Source organism: Phyllostomus discolor, chromosome X (genome assembly GCF_004126475.2).
Source record: "Phyllostomus discolor isolate MPI-MPIP mPhyDis1 chromosome X, mPhyDis1.pri.v3, whole genome shotgun sequence".
NCBI lineage: Eukaryota > Metazoa > Chordata > Mammalia > Chiroptera > Phyllostomidae > Phyllostomus > Phyllostomus discolor.
In genome coordinates, this window is record NC_050198.1 from 70,801,362 (window position 1) to 70,822,895 (window position 21,534).

Here is a 21,534-nt window from a genome sequence, read left to right on the forward strand (position 1 = left end):
ACATGCCCTTAACCGGGGAGCTGGCCTGCAACCCAGTCATATGCCTTGACTGAGAATGAAACTGGTGACCTTTTGGTTTGCAAACTGGCACTCAATCCACCGAGCCACACCAGCCAGGACATGTTTCTTGCATTAAGTGAATGACTGACTCAATGAAGGCTCTTCTGATTGTCCCAATCTTGTGAAATTCATTTTCTTGGAGCCTATATCTTAAGCTGATTTGTCATTTTACAGTTGGATTAATTTCAGCCTAAGTGCCAGCCTTCATCAACAACAGCATTGCCATCAATACATATCTTTCCTAGAAAAAGATCTGAGAAAATAAAAGCTACATCCTCTTAGCTTGGATGAAAGCTTGTTCATCAGATAGGAACAAATAATCAAAACCTGACTTTTGAAATTGAATTACAAAATGAAAGGCAATGAAACTGATGTTAGAGACCATTTACTTTGGAACAGCCATAACTGGATTCCATTTGTAATCCCCACTATGGAATACAGTTTCGTCTCTAGAAAGCAAAACAAAAAATTTCCATGACTATCCATGACCTTATTTCCCTAGAAACCCTCCTGATCAAAAAATCTTTCTGCCAACCTATCTCAGCCCAGTCCCTTCTCACAAGTCACAGATGATTTCTCAGTGAGCAGGAATTGCAACCCCTAAACAGAAGTAGATTATCTGAAAAGTGGTTGATGATAGGTATAGGAGGGAACAATGATAAAGGCAATCATCAAGATCCTAAAACAACTCAGAAACTTCCTGTAGTCATTAACCCTCCCCTCCGTCATGTTTCTCTGTTCTGAAACAGGCTCCCACTACTGTCTTTGCACTACACACACACACACACACACACACACACACACTCACAGCTCTGGGCTTCCCTCCCTGCCCTTTCCTATGGGGGACTCAGTGAGTGGCCAAAGGAGGAAAACTTGGAATAAGTAAAACCTTTAAAAAAATAGCGTAACAATGTTAAATTTACTGAAGTTAATATAACTGTCTGTGGTTATATAAGAGTATATCCTTGTTTTTAAGAGATACCCACTGGAATATGAGGGGTAAAGGGCTATGATACATGTAAATTACCTTCAAATGGCTCAGAAAAAAATATAGAGAACAAATGATAAAGCAAATGGGGCGAAATGCTATCAATTGGTGAATCTGGGCCAAGAGTATGTGGGTATACTTTGAACTATTCTTGTAACTTAATTTCAAAATTAAGTGCTAGTGAAGTTCAGTAGTTCCCTATATTTGTGAAGAATCTCAATCTAGCTACATCTTAATTACTTTTTATTGTGTGTCCAGCACTGTACTGGAACCTCAGGAGTGCTATAAATGATGTTCCTACCCTGAGGAAGCTTAACATCTATTGAGGCTCAAACAGGAAGCAGATTATAAAAGTTCAAACAGGAAGTTCAAAAACGAAGATCAGAGTAGGTGGATAGGATCAAGAAAGGCTTCAAGGAGAAAGTAGGGCCTGAGCCTCAAAGGCAGGGTTTAAATCAGTAGAGGATATTTCTGACAAAGTCAACAAATCATTTGGGCAACTCAGGGAGAGGCCTGTGCAGAGACTTAGAGTACTGGAAGGGAGAGTGGGTATTAGGAAATATTGGAAAATAAGGTTGAGTAGTTAAGCTGGGGCCAGTCTCTAAGTTCCTCAAAAACAGTGTCTAATTAGGTCTCATGCAAAATATCCCCAGAGCATAGGGCACTGGACCGAACCCATTCAACATACCCTTACCATTGATGAAGACATCATACTCTGATTAAGCCCAAAACCAAGATGAGGAGTATGTCCCTAATCCTCTACATAACAGATATATACATATGTATTCTTATATAGGTATTGATCCCAGAGCAGGGACTTTCTAAAGCTCAAGCCAAACAAACTAAGTGATAATGGAGGACTTGGTAAGGTAAGTGTAGGTGGCAAAACCCCTGTGAGGTACTACTGTTCAAATGCACAAGTCCTTGAAGGGGTACTCACATTTTAAAAGGATGGCCTTGCAAGAAAGCTGTCCTCTCATTAAGGGATGAACCTCCTGACGTGGGGGCATTTCAGATAGGAGCCATGGTTGTTTGGCCTTTTTGAGGCTATTAGAGGCCCAGTCCTTTCCCTAGTAGTTGGCATTCTCACCTGCTCAGAGCCCCAGGAGCAGGACCTCATCAATACAGTAGGCCCATGCCTCCCATGTATGCTCTATCAAAGCCGTGTGCAAATTTTGGTTAATCAAAGCCACTCCCCACCCACCACAACTTGCATTAAAACTTCAGTCATGTATCTTCATTTCTGATTTCTTTTGACCAGCCAGCAGCTTCTAACGGCTTTAGACTGATGATGCATCAACAAGCACCAAAATGCATTAGAGGTGGGGTAAGCAAACTACGGCCTGCAGACCAACTCTGGCCCCACCACAAGTATTTGCATGACCCTCATGCTGAGAATGGCTTTTACATTGTTTAATGATTGAAAAGAATCAAAATAATAATAATTCAGGACATGTGAAAATGAAATTCGAGTGTGAATGTCAAATTTCAGTGTCTGTAAATGAAGTTTTATTGGTGCCCAACCACGCTCATCCTGTTCCATCCATGTTATGTATTATTGCTTTTGTGCTTTAGTTAACAGTTGAATAGTTGCAGAAACCAGATGGCTTGCAAAGCCTAAAGTATTACCCTGCTGGCCCTTTACAGAAAGTTACCTGACCCCTGACCTAGAGCAACTATTCTCAATATGGAGCTATTTTGCCCTCTAGGAGACATGTGGCATTGTCAAGAGACAGTTTTGGTTGTCGCAAGTGGAGGTGGGATGGAGTGTTACTGACATGTAGTGGGTAGGGATGTTGTTAAACATGCTACAATAGCCAGGTCTCTGCCACAAAGAATCATCTGTCCTCAAATGTCAGTAGTGCTAAGGTTTAGAAATGATGGATTAGAGGAACCTAAGAAACTTCTGGTAGAGGCAACTCCATCCTTAATAAAGAGTACCATTTATGGAACACCCAGGTCTTTTAATTTACATGAGCTTGCATAGCCTTCACAATCACCATGCAAGGGTTATTGATACTCCCCTTTTTCACGGAAGTTTGTAACACAATTTGACCACAACGCACATGGCTAGCAAGGCTGTCAGGCTCCAGAGTCTGTATTTTTCCACACCTCTCCTACCGCTACTCAGTGGTGTCACAGGCTTTCATTCGGCTGCCCCCTAGTGTTCGAGCTATACAGATGCAGGCCAGTGTCCTTTCCTTCAGGCCTGGGTACCATGATAGGACCACTACCCCATCTCCAGCATCTGGCCATTTGGAAAATGAAGCCGGGGGGGAGGGGAACTCTACCTCGACCCCAAGCAAACTTATAAAAACTGACCACTCTCCCTCTTTCATTCAGGATGGGAGGCAAGGACAGGAGCTTCCCTCCTTGGCAGACTTAGGACACAAAATACTTGCTACCTTTAGAATGCCTTTTGACCTCAGTTGGTGTGGCCCAGTAGATTGAGCACCCGCCTGCAAACCAAAAGATCAGCCTGGGTTGCTGGCCAGGTCCCCTCGATGTTTTTTTCCCTCCCTTCCCGTAACAGTAAATAAATAAAACCTTTTTAAAAAGAATGCCTTTTGAGTCATAAAGAACAGTCATAGTCATGAATTCCCAGGATGCTTACATCACAGGATTAAATGGGAGGAGAATCTTGGTTTGTAGGATCTGACACTCCACTTCTTCCACCTATTATCCTAGATGATGAGCTCAACAGATCGGTCAGATCCATGCTAATGAAGGAAAAGTAGAGGACTTCCTGTCCACCTCCATCTCTCGCCCCCATCCATGAGAATTTCAAGCTCAGATGGAGGGAGGGGACAGGACAGTCCACCTAGGAAGGTTGCATACCAGCTAATGGTGCCTCCCCAAGCCCCTCCAATCATCCACTTGGAAGGCAGCCACCCGCTCCTAAAGCAAACCGTGATGGGTCACATCACCTAATGATTTAAGATCAGATCACACAGCCATTGAGCATTTCTTTGAATTTTATTGAAAATTGACATGGACATTAGAAAGGTATCAAGCTAAACAGTGCTGGTTTGGGGATGTTTCTCCTGGCGAATGGAAGCCCCGGAGGGGCAGTGAGTGGTCACACCTTTGAACAAAAAGAAAGAAGAAAGGAAAAACAACACAGATTCTGGAAAACATGCAAAGAGGCTCTCTCAAGAGACACCAGACAGTGGGATGGCGATGGCTGTAGGGATATACGGAAATGAGGACACTCACATGGTATTTTGATGCAAGTTAAACCAATGAATTCAAGGCAGATTTTCAACAGGAAAGCTCTCCAGCCAGATCCCAGGTTGAGCAGAAACCTCTCTCAAAACCCCAACTGGCTTCAAAAGGTTGAATGGATTAATTTTTCTCTCACTAAACTTAACCCCCCCTCCCATCTTTCATTTCCTCACTGAGTGTTAGTGGATCCATTTTTGCCCTTGCTGGGGGTCAGCAGGAGGTCTGTGAATGCTAAAGAAGATACAGATGTTACTTGACTTTCCCTTCCATATTCAGAAATGTTTAGTAGTGGCTGTAGACAGTCAACCCACTGAACCAGAGAACTCGTGTTTAAAAACAAAAACTCAACCGAAAACTTGAGAACAGCACTTCCACACCCACAGCTGAGGTCTCCTGCCCCAGTCACTTACACTTGGGTGAGTTGTCCTGTAGTTGTTTCTGAGGTTACACTTGGTCCATTCTCCAGCTCTGATGGTTCTTTTCCTGCCTTGTTAGGTTAGGACAAGACACTTCCGTTTAAAATACCATGTAAGTCAGGAGAGAGCTTCTTGCCTGGACACAGGGACATATGAACACTTGCTGAGTGTGTAGTGTGTAGTGTGTGTGTGCACACACAGTTTCGGGGAAGAGGGAATTGATTGGTTTCTGGCTTGAAACAATGTGGAACCCTAACTCTTCTATAATGGCAGTCTTCTCCTTTAGATTTAATGCAGCTGCTGAAGACAAGATTAAAAAAAGCTGGAGAGGGAGAGAGAGAAAGAAAACACCGAATTAGCCAAAGAAAAACATTCAAAGTAAGACAGGGCGATGGGAGGGGGCAGTGTGAGGTAGAACAGATTATACTTGCAGAAGACAGGTTAGAAATGGGGTCACTGATGGACCATCACCACTGGGAAATAGGCTGAGAAGGTTTTAAGAACACCACACACCGGGTTTGAAGCTTCTTGTTTTAATTAAAAACAAGCACATATTAACAGCTACATGGGAATGCCAGATGATTAAAAGAAGAAACAAAAACAAAAGTGGTCTGCACTGCAGCTAGGAAAAGCAAACTTCTTGGCTTAAGAGAAACTAGGCACGCGCACATGTGTGTGTGTGTGTGTGTGTGTGTGTGTGTGAGTACACGTGGGGATTTTTCAGGAAAGCTGTTCCATTCCAGTCTGGAAAAATAAAAGCACAGACCATTTCTAATGACTGGTTTTGTTTCACCAGAGGTAAACAGAGTAGTTAGGGTATTTAAAAAAAAATAGCAACAACTGTACTCATTAGAAAGCCTTTTCACCAAAGGGGAGGAATCTTTCTCTCTACAGCGAGAAAACTACCACTAACCAATGTCACCCCAATAATAGATGTAATAAAATAAAAAAGAAAGAAAACTGCTCAATAAAATAACAATTTTAATTATTTTCCATAGTGTGGATCAACTTCCTAAAGGCCTTGTGCTCACTCACAGGTTAGATTTTCGTTTACCAAACTTTCTTGACTATAAGGATCATCTAGGGCATTTGTTAAACAAAAGTGTGCCTGGGCCCCATTCCAGACTTCAGGAAAGCTGACAGCTCACGGTTGCTGGTGACCTCTACCGTCAGCAGAAGCACTCAGTTCAGGAGCTGGTCTGAAGTCTTCTGCTTTGCCGGCCCCTACCCACTCATCCTTGGATATTTTTCTATGGGGAAAAATGTAAGAGGCCTCTAATACTAACTCTTCAGGTTCTCTGAGCATCAGAAGACCTTGTCTCCAGGAACACACAGGAATGAACAGACTGAATCCCTTAATGAGGTGGATGGGGAGTCAGGAGACACTGAGTTTGGCTTGGCTTCTGCCACAAAACAGCCCTGGAACCTCTGGCAAGTCCCTTCACTTCTCCGGGCTTCGATTTTCTTTTACGCCGCACCCAAATTTCTTCCTTAATACAAAATTCCTTTCTTAGTCTCTGAAGGTCTCTCAAAGGCTGCGTGGCTCTAAAAATTTTGAAGTTTTCAGAGCTCGTCAAACCTCAAATACTTAATCCGTAAACATATGTAAATGAGGGGGCCCTGTTTGTGATGCAAATAATTACCCTGGAGGAAGAAGACCAATTGGTTGTTTTTTTGAGTTTGGGTTTCGGTGGAAGCAGCTGTGAAACTGGACCTGGAAACATCAAAACTGCAAACAAGATGCCCTTCCCCAGAAGGCTGGACAGCCCTAATTTAGCATTTCTCTGAGCTACTGGAGGAGTGTCTAAGTTCGTCTTTTAAAACAAACAAACAAAAAAACCCTGCAAGGCATAGGGGTCTGCTAAAATGTTCCACTGAGACTTGCGTTTTTCAAGAAGCTAGCTTAAGCTTTGGCAGCAGGCCCTTCATACTTGCCTGTGGCCACTAACAAGACAGCGACTCACCAAATAACGTATCATAACTGCACTCTTGCTTTACCAACAAGAAAAGATCAAGAGTGTGCATGTGTTTGATGTTCATTTTCTCTACCTTTCACTTCCTATTATTATTATCTATTACTAAAGAGAGAAACTCTTCCCATTTGCAACACTTCAAAAAGCCTGAATATTTGGCATAGCCTTGATAGACAGTGTTTTGAAAGAAATTAACAAAAAAAAAACAAAACCCTTCAAAAATTCAAAAGTTGTTGTTCATGGTCAGTGCCAGTGAGACTGGGAAGCAGAACTCAAAAGAAGGGGGGGTGCGTTGAAGTGGAAGTACATGGCAGGGGCAGGGGGCCCAGCTTCCTGGCACCCTGCAGGAAAGCTGTCAGTTAGAATAAGAACCTTGGTTTAAAAGGCTAAATGGAGTCCAGTCCAGCTGTAGCGGGGGATACTATTCAGTACACAGCCATGGATTACTGCAAAGGAAGGGCAGAGAAAGGGCATGTTAGCCACAGATTATTGCCAGCTCACCTTCAGCTTTCACTTTCACTGGCCAAACACCAAAGGTCACTGTGCCTGACAATGGAGGGCTCTCTACTTCCAAGGATTTCCCAAAGCCATTATCGGATAGCCCCCTTGATCAAAATTAGGACTGGAATATTTATAAACCAAATCCGTAGACTGGAGACAAAGTTAGGGACCAATCAAGGAATAACACTCCTCCTCTCCAGTTGATAATCTCACCTCTTCTTATTGGGAGAAGCCAGTCTGTATGCAAAATACAGATTAAAACTCATCATCGCATTGCCCAAATAAATAGACTGGAAGGTTCATCAAAGCAAAACTGAAAACCCTGATTCTTTGACTGCTCACTGTGGCAGTTTGTGACATGGGGTTATTATACCCGCTACTGACCCTGCCTTTGGGGGATGGTGTGGAGCCCTAAAGGAGATTACAGAGGAGATGCTGAGACACCGCAGAAGAATTCCTTAAACCTATCATTCAAGACACTAGACTGGTAATAACATTCAGGTTTATTTCTCCTTCTGCATCTGTGGGGTACCCAGAATTATAGAGAGAGGGAATTTATGCTATTTTCTTCAGCAGTCATGTTTTCTGGGAGGGGCTTGCTGTAGATAAACTTATTCTGGATTTTATACACAGCTTGAGAACAGTTACTTTGAGTGAATCAAAACCGGAAAGGGCTGGGCGGAGGGCCTAAAGGAAAAGGTGCCAAAGGATCTCCTTCTGGAGCCCTATGAGAAGGAGCTGTGGCTCTGCTGGGAGGCAGCAGGTACTCAGGGAAGCCCAGTGACTAGGCACTAAGGCAGAAAGCCTTGTTGACTGGTGCTTACCCAGCCACAGTGGAGGTAAATACCTCAGGGAAGCGAGCAGCCATCCGAGCGTGAACAAGGAAACTCGTGGTAGAAAGTAGCAGATGGGAGCCCTGAACATGGTACAGTCTGGCAAAGATGGAGATGGGGAGTGGCTGGCGGGAAGCACTGGGAGGGGAAGTGGGATGCATGATGCATCTCTAAGCCACATGGCTGCTCGCTTCCTGACCAGAGGCCAGACACCATCCTCAGACTCTCTGGCTTCTATGAACTTTGGCAGGAAGAGAGTGAGGGGCACTGGTTGTGCACCCCGACTCAGGTTAAGGGGTAATTAAAGAAAGGGAGGCCCAGGTCTGTTGTGCAGGAAAAGGGCGTCTACCGGAAGCGCAAACTGAAAATAAAAAGAGAAGTTGGGTTAATGAATGGATGGATTAATGTACAAAAAAACAAGTTAGAAGAAAACTGTTTCTCATAACGACTAATGGATAAATTAGAATATATAGCTATGTTAGATGATCTTAAGGTCCTATATTGCATTAGCTCCTGGGAACATGCTTTCTCGCTTGTGGCAGCAGTAGTGGTATTAGCTAGCAAAATAATTATCAACAGTCTCAAGAATACATTCTCTCTTCTTAAGTACTAGGTCCTGACTAATGCTCCCCCACCAGGCACGCACCTTGCGCAGGAGTACCTTGAGGAAATCTCCAGGTGGTCTCCGGCCACTGGACAGAGCACCAGACTCTCAGCTACTGACTGCCTTATCCCACAGGGAAAGCACATAAATTTCAGGTTTCACCTCAGGTAGCCTTTGGAACAGTCCCAGTCAGTTAAATAGGTACTCTGGGGCAAGACCAGTCCTAATCAGCTAAGTAGCACCCTGGGGCAATAGCTGTTTGGGAAGTGTCTGTTTCACACTAGTTGCCTGAAAACCTGAACTAGGGAAATCTATTACTGGTTTGTGTTCACCTGGCACTTTGACCTTTCCTTCAGTTAAACTTCCTCCTTGTGACATAAACAGGGCAAGTAGTATCCATCCCCATGTCATATATGAGGAGACTGAGAAACACAGGGAAATTAACTGTCTTGCCCACTCACAAAGAAAAAGACAACCAGAATCAGAACCTGAATCCCTTGGCCATTTAATTATACCATAGTGTCCCTGAGAATGCCTTGGCTGTGGATCTAAGCCCCTATTTTTTACCTGAAGAATACATTTATCTCATTAAATAAAGACTATTAGATATTTGAGGATAGTTAAAAGCATATGCATATGTATGTTTGTATAGTTACTTCCTCAGAGTGAATACATCCATGTACCTACACACACATGAACGGCCATTTATACCAAGAAGACAAGTTCTGCCCTGGCTGGTGTGACTCAGTGGATTCAGCGCTGGCCTGCGAACCAAAGGGTTGCCAGTTCGATTCCCAGTCAGGGCACCGGGCCAAGTCCCCAGCTGAGGGCATGCAAGAGGCAAGCGATCCATCACACATCGATGTTTCTCTCCCTCTCTTTCTCCGTCCCTTCCCCTCTCTCTAAAAATAAATAAAATTGCCCTGGCTGGCGTAGCTCAGTGGATTGAGTGTGGGCTGCGAACCAAAGCATCGCAGGTTTGATTCCCAGTCAGGGCACATGCCTGGGTTGCGGCCCACGTCCCCAGTGGGGGCCACATGAGAGGCAACCACACATTGATGTTTCTCTCTCTTTCTCCCTCCCTTCCCCTCTCTAAAAATAAATAAACAAAATCTAAAAAAAAAATAAGAATAAAAATAAATAAATTATTATTTTTTTTAAGAATAGGAGTTCTACATTCTTGTTCCAGTTCTGCCACTAACTCACTGTGTGATCCTTGGTTGAGTCTCTTAAATTCCTCCTCCAACAATTCACAGGATTGTTGTAAGGCTAAAGCAAGATACCATATGAAAAAAACACTTTGAAAGGTATTAGGATGTTATATGAATGCTCATCTCTCATTTAATTTTTTTGTCTACTTGCCAGAGGAAGGGAAACCTAAACAACACTGCAATAGCCTATGTTCTGGGCTTCACAGGAAGGCTGACATATTTTGACACTTGCACGCTGTTGCATATACCGCACAGCCTCCAAGAATCGAGGGCCAGTAACAACAGAGATATAGTATCTGCAGCTGTGTACAGGTCACAGAAGAATTATTTGTCTCACAGTTTCAGACAACCACAAGTAGTATCTCAAGCAATTTCAAGACCAGTAAGGAACAGTAAGCCTCACTCTCCTTACTGAGAGGTGGCCTTTGTGATCTGCCCCAGGAATGAGGACTTTGGGGAGGAAACAGGCTGCCTTTGCTGCTTTTGGGTCCCACAGAGCCAAGGCCTCTCTCCCCTGTTTGGTTTGGAACTGCTTTTGTGGTCTTCTGGGGAGAAGCCTGCCAGGAAAAAACTCAACCTACTTGGGTTAAGGTTGGCTGTTCCTGCTGTTTGCTAATTGCCTCTCACTTATAAAGTGAGGCTTTAATTATAGTTTTGCCAGAATTCATTTCAGTAATGGCCACTAACAATGATTTTCAGGAAAATGTAAACCAAATTGTGTCAAACAATATTAATTCAGCCTCAGTAAGTGAGATCTAACTTACCAGAATACATCTTTTCTACTCTCCTCATTAAAATGGGGGAACAAAGAGGACACACGTGAACTGAGCTTCTACAGGTGTCAGACACGCTGCAATGCACCGGGCCCACCACAGAGGACAGTCTAGGAAGTGATTGTTTTCCTGAATGGAAATCTGCTGCTCAATTCCAGTCAACTAACAGGGCCTCTAAAGGCTTGCCATTAGGCTAGACAATAAATCGTTCCATTGTTCTTTTAGGGTTGTTTCCTTTGGCCCAATTTCATGGGCCTTATGTTTCAGATGCCTCTGTGGATTTCCTCTCTGGGACTTGCTTGAAAATAGGATGTTTTGCCAGCTGTCTAAAGTCCCCAGTGCAATAGCTGCAGCTCTCAGTTCGGTGATGAACAGCGGGCTCTCCATTTAAATCATAAGCTGCATCGGTGAGTGGGGAGAAGCTCCTAATATTTTATATTCCCCCATCCAAACAAACCACTGTGAAGGCATTTATGAGACAAGTGGAGTATTCTGAACACTGACTAGGAATTTTATGTTAATAAATTGTTAATTTTGTAGGTGGCATTGTGGCTATGTTTTTTTTTAAGATTTTATTTATTTACTTTTAGAGAGGAAGGGAGGGACAAAAAGAGGTAGAGACACATCTATATGAGAGAGAAACATGGATCAGTTGCCTCTTGCAAGCCCTCAACTGGGGACCTGGCCCGAGACCCAGGCATGTGCCCTGACTGGGAATCAAACCAGTGACCTTTAGGTTCACAGCCGGGGCTCAACCTACTGAGCCACACCAGCCAGGGCTGTTTGTTTTAAAGGGTCATTACCTCTTAAAATGTATGCTAATGTATTTACAGATGAAATAATGTGAGTTTTGCTTTATAATAATCCAGCAGGCTTGGGGTAGTAGATGAAACAGGATCAGCCCCACGTTCATAGTTGTTTGGGGCCTGGGTTGAGGGTGACTGGATTGCGCTCTGCTGTCCTCTCTCTCCTTGTGTTCCTGTTTGAAAGTGTCTCTGGTAAAGTTTAAACAATAGTAATAAGCTTAATTGTGTGAAATTAAATGTATTTATGTTCCCTCACTATCTACTACCTGAGTCTCATAGAACAGGTGCTTCGTCATTGCTATAGTCAACCTATAAATGATGTGATGCCAGGAGCTGCTTTATTCCCTTCTGTAGATACAACACATAGCACTAAGGAACCCATCTCACCAAAGGTAGGTGTTCATGAAACTGGTACTTGTAGAATTAAATGTAAGGAATTCTATAATATCTGAGAGCTCTTAGTTTCTTCTACTTTCACAGTTTCATAGTTTTGGGGGGGTACAAAGTCACAAAAATTGGAGAACTTGAACCCTTTGGATAAGAAATTGCCCCCAGAGGGAAACAGAGAAGCAAGTTTCTGTTCGCTCAGAACACTGCCAAACCTGGGGGACAATGCCACTGTGACAACTGCAAAGCAGGGCTGCTAAACCCAACAATTTCCCTCCTCATCGCAGTCTAGTTAATTTTGAAAGTAATGCTTAGGACACTTTAAGAAAGAAATGATGAAACCTGAACCTCAAATATTGATCCACCTTTGCTACCCAGCTGTTCTCTCGGTAGAAGTCTAAAAATATCCCACTTTAATCTGGTAGGGAAACATTCAACATGTACACTTGAGACCACACCAGACTATTTCTTAATATTCTAAGTCACAAGAGGAAACCAGTTAGGATAATGAAGCAGCTTGTTTTATGATTAGATAAGTGTGTTGAGAAGGGGTGGGATTCGGGGAAAGGTGTTCTAGAAGCCACCGCCAGTTCTACTGAGAGTTAATAAAGCTTACCAGGACCCTGGGTCTCATGCAGCATGCAGCAAACAGCAGAGTTAACTGTAAAACAGTAAGAGCTGATGAAGATGGCGTGAACTTGAGGAGAAATCAAATATTATGAGTTCACACAAACAATGAAGAGTTAGAGGTCAAAGGAGGTTAGAAGGAGTAAGAGGGGAGGTGGGGAGGGTGGGCTGGTTAGGATCCCTGAAACACAGGCACTCTTTCTTAACCTCTAAAGGCAGTCAAAGGAAATTTTAAGTATGTGACTCTATTATATCCAACCACCATCTCTCAGTCAGAAATGCCACTATCACCACGTCTACCCTCATACCCCACCACCGCCATCATCATTCTGGGACCACAGTGACACAGGTCTCACAATGGGTATTTCAGAAGTTAGTTAACTGTCTAAGGAATTATATAAGAAGCCCAGGTCTAGGGCCACTTATACAAGTATGAAAGGGGACAGCCTGTTCTGTCAGGTCCTCATTCCTAACATGAGGTGCCACATACTAGCAAGGTTTTCACCTACTCAGAATTGGAAAAGGGTACCATCACCAGCCCCAAACATTCCTGGAGACTGTAGGGAGAGTCTTCTGCCTGGGGTTGGCAGGGGTGGGGGGAATGGGAGGGCATGAAGTAATTTGAGGCAACTGGGGGAAAACCTGGTCTGGGAGAAACTTCAGCTAATAGCAGAATAGAGAATATTTATAGTTTAGTGTCTGTCAGGGGGATCCGAACAAATGAATCTTCTAATTCCTGCAAGCAGTCTGTGAAACTACCCCAGGGATTGACTTAATCAATGCCACAGGGCTATGAAGGCAGCAGGTTACAGCTGGAAGACAAATTTAGACTTTTCTAATCTTTAAAATAGGAATCCATGCCTGCTGGCACAACTAACACGCCATGACAGATCAGTTAATATACAGTGTCCCCAAAGAGGTGTTTTTTCCTGGCTCGTTGAACTTTATCCATCAAATAATACCAAAAAGAGTTAATTAATCAGTGAATTCTACATATATCGTTATGGTTCAGTAACACAAATGTCTAGACTAACTGGTGAAAATGTTCAAATTATACTTTTGAATAAAGAATAATCAGATTGCAAAACTGAGTGCCTTCAAATATAAAATATTTTAATACTGTACAAAAGTCACTATTTTCTTCCTAAGTGATAAGCCAGGCACAGAGGAAAGGAAGATGTTTCTTTCTTTTGCCAAATATCCGATAATTGAGTCAGGAACAAGTGGCTAAAAACAGAGGGCGATGACCATGGACATCTTTCAGATCCCCAAGCCCCTGTACTAAGGACGTTGCCTAACACTCCATCTGAGGGCTTCCCGAGTCACACTGCACAACTACAGAGCGTAAGGGACCAGTGCGTCTTTTCCTGCTGTTGTATAGGTCCCATTAGATATGCTTTTCTCTTCTCTGGTTCTGGGATGTGGAATGAGGTGGGTGAGGATAATTGGCCCCCCTGGTAATCAGGAGCCCATGCTATCTTGCCTCACCCAACACCAGGGGAGAGAGACAGATTGTAAAATCATTCCCCAGGTTGGGGATGGAGCACCCAGAGTATACCAGCATCTGAGGGATCCCCACCAAGTTCTCAGTATTCCAGGCCAGGAACAACTAAACAGTCAAGAGGATGGACAGCAAAGGGGTGAGAAACCGGAACTGGGCTACAGCGATCAACAGCAGCAGTTAAACTGCTGGTTGCAGCTCGTGAGAGCTGAGGCAGAGAGAGGGTGGGCCCACAGGCACAGAGAGGCCAACACCGCAGGCACAGGACGAGAAAGAAGACCTGTAAGCCCAATTGGCTCCGACCTCTCAGGGAGAGCACACCCAAAGGTTTCTGTGAAGACTCTCTCCCACTACCCTCTATCTGCCCATTTTTGTTCATCTCTTTCTTATACCTTTGCGGTGCTCATTTGTTTCCTCCCTTCTTTCTACTCTCTCACTGTCCTTTTGCTTTTCCTCTCCTTTTCCTCCATCTCTTTCTACCTGACTTTGCAGGACTTTCCTAAGCAGGCCAAACAGCGGGCCTGGGCCTCTGTGACTTACTCTTGGTCCCCTTAATTCAGGGAATCTGAAGGTCCTATGGGGACACTGACACCAGTTACAGGTACCCAAACTGGTTGAAGTCCACAGCTCACCTCTGTTCACCATCCTTGAGGCCTCCTCAGCCTCCAGGTCCCACCCTGAGGGGATGAGCAAGAGGAGAAAGAAGCCACCACTCCACAGCAGCCTCCCACTTACTTTTTCTTCTCTTTGTCCCTTTTCAGAGTCTGTGAGCCTCCAGCCTGGGAGCCCTGGGACTGGAGCAGCTCGGCCGCTGTCTTTCTCTGTTTGAAAGCATTCACTTCATCATCCAGGGATTTCTTCTTATCCTCCAGCTTCTTCTTTTCGTCCTGGTGTAGTTTCTTCAGGCGGTCAAACTTCTCATGCAGCTGGCAAGAAAGCACAGGGAGGTTGGGGGAGTCCCCCATGAGCAGCTCCCAGCTGAGCTGAGCCCAGGGTGACTGGGGACTTACAACTCTGTAGGACCTTGGGACCTCAAGAGACACTTCTGCTAGAGACAGCTATGATGGCACCAAAGGTTACTGTGTTCTGGATAGTCTCCTCCTGCCATTTTACCTCCAAGTTTCCACTCCTAAATATAGTCAAAGAACTGTGCATTTTGTTTAATCAAACGTTTTATTTAAAAGATTTACCCCATGGACCCTGGAGGGTATGGCTCAGCTGGTTGGAGCATCACCCTGTAAACTGAAAGATCAAGAAGGGTTCAATTTCCAACCAGGGCACATGCCTGGGTTGTGGGTTCAGTCCCTGGTTGGGGTGCATGGGAAGCAACTGACTGATATTTTGCTCTCACATCAGTGTTTCTCTCCCTCTTTTTCTCCCTCTCTTCCCTCTCTCTAAAAATCAGTAAGAATGTCGTCGAATGAGGATAAAAAAATAAAATGAGTTACCACATGGTTAGTAATATTATTATAATAGTGTAACATTATTGAGTGCTTATTGTAGATCAGGCACTGACTTTTATAAGAACTTTATATGTATTAACTCATTTAATTGTCACAACACTCCTAGGGGGTAGGTTCTTTTGGTATCTGCATTTTGTGAGGAAACAGAAGGTGAAGGAAGTTAAGGAATTTGCCCAACCAAGGTCCATCCATTCTATAGAGTATTGGATAGTGAGATCTCCCAACATGTTAGGGCCCCTGGCGTTTCTCATCCGCTCCAGTCAGAGAGGATCACCATGGATTACAAAGCAAACCTCAGCAATGCCAAAGCCGATCAAAGGAAATACTTGTTCTTAGACATGGAAAGAGATTTTTTTAAAAAAGTTTTACAAAACGGAATGAGTGTGGAAACCTCAGCCTTGACCAAGGGGAGGTTTAATTGGCCCTGAATAGAGCCAGAGACCAGCAAGAATATTCTGTCATGCCATTGTGGTAAGTGGATCATTAGGTACAGGTGATGTCCAGACCGATGTGGCTCAGTTGGTTGGGGGTCATCCCTTAAAGTGAAAGTTCACTCAATTGATTCCCGGTCAGGGCACATGCCTGGGTTGTGTGTTAAGTCCCCTGTTGGGGTACATACAAGAGGCAATTGGTCAATGTTTCTCACTCTCTTTCTCCCTTCCTCCCTGTCTCTCTAACAATGAATAAATAAAATTTCTTTTAACAAGAGGTATAGGCGGTAACAAACTAGAATGAGATAAACTACCTTAAACAGTAAGAGTAGACCAAGCATAATTTCACTTTTTAAAAAAGATTTTATTAGCCCTGGTGGGCATAGCTCAGTGGATTGAGCACAGACTATGAACCAAAGCATCACAGGTTTGATTCCCAGTCAGGGCACATGCCTGGGTTGCAGGCCACGGCCCCCAGCAACTGCACAATGATGTTTTGCTCTCTCTCTTTCTCCCTCCCTTCCCCTCTGTCTAAAAATAAATAAGTAAAACCTTTTTATTTTATTTATTAAATAAATAAATAATTTTATTTGATGGGATAAATTATTATTTATTAATAATAATTAATTAATTAAATAATTCATTAAATAAAATATCTGTTTAATAAATAATTTATTTAATTAAAATAAAGGCTTTATTTTATAATTATTTTTATAAATAAAATTATTTATTTATTTAATAAATACAATCTTTATTAAAAAGATTTTATTTATTTATTTTTAGACAGGGGAAGGGAGGGAGAAACAGAGAGAGCGAAACATCAATGTGTGGTTGGTTTTTGCGTGTCCCCTGCAGGGGACCTGGCCCGAAACCCAGGCATGTGCCCTGACTGGGAATCAAACCAGTGATCCTTTGGCTTGCAGCCTGCGCTCAATCCACTGAGCCTCACCAGCCAGGGCCAATTTTTTTTGAGGATGCAAAAGAGAATTTAGGATTCTGTAGTACTTGCAGTATGCCTTGAAGGAGGTCAGGTCTCCAGATCCTAGAGGTATTTGGGACTATCATTTAGTAAGGGGTGGTGGATGACAGGCTTGCAGCGTAAACAAGCTTTTACTAGTCCCTTGGAGTAGGGTAGTGGAAGCTCTGCTGATCAGTTGCCTTAACGTGGCTTTTGTCCATTGGCTTTTCATTCATCTCTCTTTGAGCTCCCCTTACTTCTTCTCCTTAAAGGCCTAGGTGACATTTGTTTTTGAAAAATGAAACTGAAATAAAATCAATACCCTCATTCTGGGCTTCAGTGATAACCCTAGAGAGTCATAGCAGAATACCAGGAAAGAGACTTGGGAAGTAATTAAGTGCTTCTGTTCATCATGGGTCTCAAAGCCCAGAGAGGGGAAGCAGTTGTTCATGTGACCCAAACTATAGTTGAGGCCACTGCATTGGGCAGCAGTGGGAGGAGTGGTAGGGGGACCTAGGAGGCAAGGCAACAGTTAGAGGACTAACCGTACTCTATTAGGCCTGGCTTGAGTAATGAAAACCCCAGAGGGACCATTAAACTGTAGTTTAAAAATGTGCTAGAGCCACACAGATGTTTCTTTAATGCCACCATGAAATGTAACAGAATATCCAAATGACTAGGGAAGTGCCCCAGCTGTTACTGTTTTAGGTTTTAACAAGGTACCCAGGAATGCCTGGAACCATCTTTCCCCGTGGCCATCAGAGCAGTTGGGATGGGGCAGGGCAGCCAAGAAAGTCATCAATTATCGCTACTGAGCTCCAAAGTCCTGGAAGAGAGAAAAGAAGCAGCTCACACCTGTCCCCAAGAGGCTGCGTGAGGTCTTGACTTTTGAGCAGTGCTGCCCAATAGAACCTTCTGCGACAGTGGAAATGTTCTATATCCGTCCTGTCCAATATGATAGCCACTAGTCACATGAGGATTGAGCATTTGAAATGCAGCTAATGTGACTGAGGAACTGAGTTTTAAATTTTATTTAATTTTACTTAATTTCTATTTCAATAGCCACATGTGGCTAGTGGCTACCAGATGGACTGCACTGCTCTAGAGAATTCAGTAATACAGAATGACTTAACACCCTGGCTTTGGGGAATGAGAAACCAAGGAAACACAGATGTCTTGCAGCTCTCTCTGTGACAGCCAAGGCAGGGCTGCACGTGCTGTGCCCCATTCTTGCGCGGAGGCTGCAAGGCTCTGGCTGGCTGTGCTGTCGGGGCAGAAGCCCCTGCGGTGCCCAAGCTCAGCCTATTTTCCCTTCCCACCTATCACCCAGGCTCACATTTACCTCTTTCTCTGCCTCTTTGAGTTCAGCTTCTTTCTCTTTGACTCTCTGGACAAACATCTGTCTCATCTCTTCTTCCTTTTTCTGGAGCTCTCCTAGGAACTCATTCCTTTTGGCCTCATATGTCTCCTGTAAACTGCAAACATGGTCAGGTTACTTCCCCTGCCTTTGGAATGGCTCCTAGTTGATGAACACTTACCCTAGTGGTCCTCCCTGGGTTCTCCTACCCTCCTTTCCCGATTTCGGGACAGGTGTAAAAACAGTACCACAAAGCTGTGGGCAGCTGGCTTGGCATGTGACAGCAGAATCACAGGGCTGCTTGAACGTAATGGGGTAATCCTGGGGACCTTGAGAGATATTTAGAACTGGCAGTGACTTGGAACATTTGCTTCTATACTCTCATTTTACAGGTGAGCAAACAGGCCCAGAGAGGTAGGTGACTTGCTCTCAAGACCACACAGCTACTCAGAGTCAGAAGTGGGACCAGAAACTGGGCCTTTTGTCTTTTACTGTGGATCTGCCCACTCCACTCCGCTGCCAGGTCCTGGCTCTGAAACTGACCACATTAATGAACTCTTGTAATAAACACTTGGTGAGACTCCACCATGTGCTAGACACAAGACCGAGTGACAGTAATGCTAGTCACTCAACATCTACAGCAACAGCCATTATGCCTGCTATCAAGGAACTCACAGTTTGGTGGGAGATGCCTAGGCTAAATCTCCCTGCCCCAGGCCTGGACTTGGTTTTAAATAGGCATTAACCTGGTGAAAAAGAGTAAGAATTGTGCTCCGAGGAGAGCAGCATGTGGAAAAGCACATGTGGAGAGAGACTGGCATACTGGGGGGGGCACGCACAGTCCAACATGGCTGGAGTAAGCTGTGGAGCAGTGGGATATGAAGTTCCTCAGTCTGGCAAGAGAAAGCAGATGCTGGATGCCATACAAGACTTGGACATTTATCCATGGTAAGGTTTTAAGCAGGAGGACTGACTCGATCCACTTTGAAAATGAGAAAGGCTACTCTGGCTATTGCATAAAGGACAGACTTCCCAACAATCCAAGTAAGAAATGACAGGATCTTAATGTTAAGAACTGGCAAGGAATGGGGGATCTGAAGTACCTAGAGGAATAGTAAGGGGACAGAACTCCCAGGACTTAGGACTCAAAGATTATTCTGGGTTTTTTGTTGTTGTTGTTGTTTGGTTTTTTTTGGCTTGGGCAAGCAGGTGAATGAATGGTGGTGCCATGAGCTGCGACACAGAACACTGGAGAAGTATGGTTAAGAGGGAAGAAGGTGACTTAAATTTTAGACAACCTGAGTTTCAAGAGCGTTACCTATGGAATGTCTGAGTGAAAACATCCAGGGTATAGTTAGATCAATGGGTTTAAGAGGTGAAACATTAGATTTTAGCCTGGGATTCACCTATTTCTAGGCAGTAGTTAGGGCTGTGAGAAGAGAAATACCCAGCTGCAAAGAGAATAGAGAGTAAAAGAACCAAAGACCCTAGGAAAAGAATCCTGGAGCACAACATTTAAAGAAGCAAGCTGAGGAAAATGAGCCTGCCAATGAAGCTGAGAAGGAGTAGCAAGAGACAGAGGACTGAAACCAGCCAAACCAGTGGTAGAAAGCCAAAGGCAGAGAGAACTTCAGGAAGGAGGCAACAAGGAGGAGTATCAAACACTGAGATTTAAAAAAAAAAAAAAAAAAAAAAGACGAGGCTTAGAGGCCACAGTGTAACTGGCCATGAGCGTGTGGTTGCTGACCTTGGAGGGAGGCATTTCAGTGACATGGTGGGGTCAGAAGTAAATAAATACAGAGCAACTCTTTCTCTTTCCTGTAAGAGCAGAATTTCTTGACAGGACAGAGGCTGGTGAGGAGGAGCAGTTAAGGGTGAGTTTCTTTAGGATGATAATATTTGCACGCAACATGAGCCAGCAGAGGAGTGCAGAGGGTGAAGACACAGGTAACAGGTATGCAGGATGGAGCAAAGGAAGAGGGGAGGGGGCTAGAAGAACAGCTAGAGGCACACCTTCCACAGATGCAGATTAAAGCTGATGGAGAGGAAGGATAGAGAAAACTAAGGAAGCACCCAATGGAGAGACAGGCACACCTTCCTCCAACCCTGGAAGCTCCAGTGGCCTCTGTCCATGAAGGGGACTACCTGCCCCTCCAGAATGAGGCAACCCTGAAGGACTGGCTATGCTTTACCCCCAGGCCGGGTTTCCACTGTGAGCAGGTACTGTGGATCTCAAAGGCCATGTGACAGCCTTCTTAGCCCAAAGCCTCCCCATCACTTGCTTATCAAGTCCTGACATTTCGTGAAAGGAGACCAAGCTCTGGTAAATAGCAACACACAGTCATTTAAAATGTGGGACTTATATCAGGTATCAAGATCAGACACTTGTACTTCACACATTGCTCCTATTAACAGAGTAAACTGCTTTCAAAACCATTCTTCTCTGGAAGCATCTTAGATTCTGATTTAAGAAATATGAAAAAAAGCAGTATGTCAATAATTATTAACATCCTCTAGTCAAAACAAAACTTGTACTTGACAGTGACTAAAGAGCCTAAAGCTCATCGATACATGTAACAATGACTACTACTTGATCCCATCTGGATTTGGTAATGGGCTGGAGGGTAAAGAACACACTGGATACTGGACAGAGCAGCAGGAGCTTGATGAAGAAAGTGGGGTGTAGGCCAGGCATGAGCTGCCGTACTGGGGAAGAAGGCCCCAGCTTAGGGTCCCCCCTTCAGTAGACCTGGCTGCAGCTGCTGTGTGTACACATTTGTAGCAGTGAGATCATTGACCTTGCTAGGCCTATGGGTCTCCTCCCTGACCCACTGTTCACCAAGCCCACCTGGCCACAGCTCCGCCGGGAAGGCAGAGAGGGACTGGCAGGTAAAATTGGCAAGTGACTGAGTTATACTGCTCTTGGTCTCAGCACCTGTGTGCTAATCCCCTGTGGATGCTCTAGGGTGAAGCTTCCCCATACCCTGGGCTGGCTGGGCTAAGCTGGGCTGAAGTGGTGTGAGAGATACCTGAAGGGTTTGCTGTCGGGATCAGTGTCTTTGAAGCCCATCTCCTCCAGCTTGCAGCGGCGGTACAGCTCATAGTGCCGGCTGTGGGTCTGCTCCCGGAGGTCCTCCATGTTGACCCGAATTAGCATCTCCCGCAGCTTCACAAAGTCACAGTGGGCCTCGTTTTCAACTGCATAGCAGGGGTTGGGAGATTAATAATATATTGATAGGAAGGCCAGAAGAAGCAGAAATGGTGAGATGAGAGGCAGAATGTCTTACAGCGATATCACCTTTCAATCTGTGTGCAGATCTTGCAAATTTGACTGCCTCCTGATTTACTTTTCTACTGCTAAGGCAAATGAAAACTTACAAACAAGAATGATGGTAATGGAAAACTGCAAAACCATAAAAA

At 44.3% G+C, this 21,534-nt stretch overlaps 1 protein-coding gene across 8 annotated transcripts in view; it reads right to left on the reverse strand.

The window, feature by feature from the left end:
- Positions 1 to 4,005: 4,005 nt before the first annotated feature.
- The window catches only part of SEPTIN6 (septin 6), a 68,470-nt gene continuing 50,941 nt past the window's right edge, over positions 4,006 to 21,534 (reverse strand). The window contains exons 7-11 of one of the 8 annotated variants that reach the window (XM_036016843.1): positions 21,144 to 21,312; positions 18,100 to 18,232; positions 14,641 to 14,831; positions 12,394 to 12,438; positions 4,006 to 5,011 (exon numbers count right to left, since the gene is read on the reverse strand). In XM_036016843.1, coding sequence (XP_035872736.1) covers positions 12,435 to 12,438; positions 14,641 to 14,831; positions 18,100 to 18,232; positions 21,144 to 21,312 — 497 coding nt within the window. In that variant the 3' untranslated portion in view covers positions 4,006 to 5,011; positions 12,394 to 12,434. Of the gene's footprint in view, positions 5,012 to 5,426; positions 7,109 to 7,648; positions 8,358 to 12,393; positions 12,439 to 14,640; positions 14,832 to 18,099; positions 18,233 to 21,143; positions 21,313 to 21,534 lie in introns of those variants that run through there. The other 7 variants (XM_036016842.1, XM_028522264.2, XM_028522262.1 and 4 more) reach the window with 7 other exon arrangements.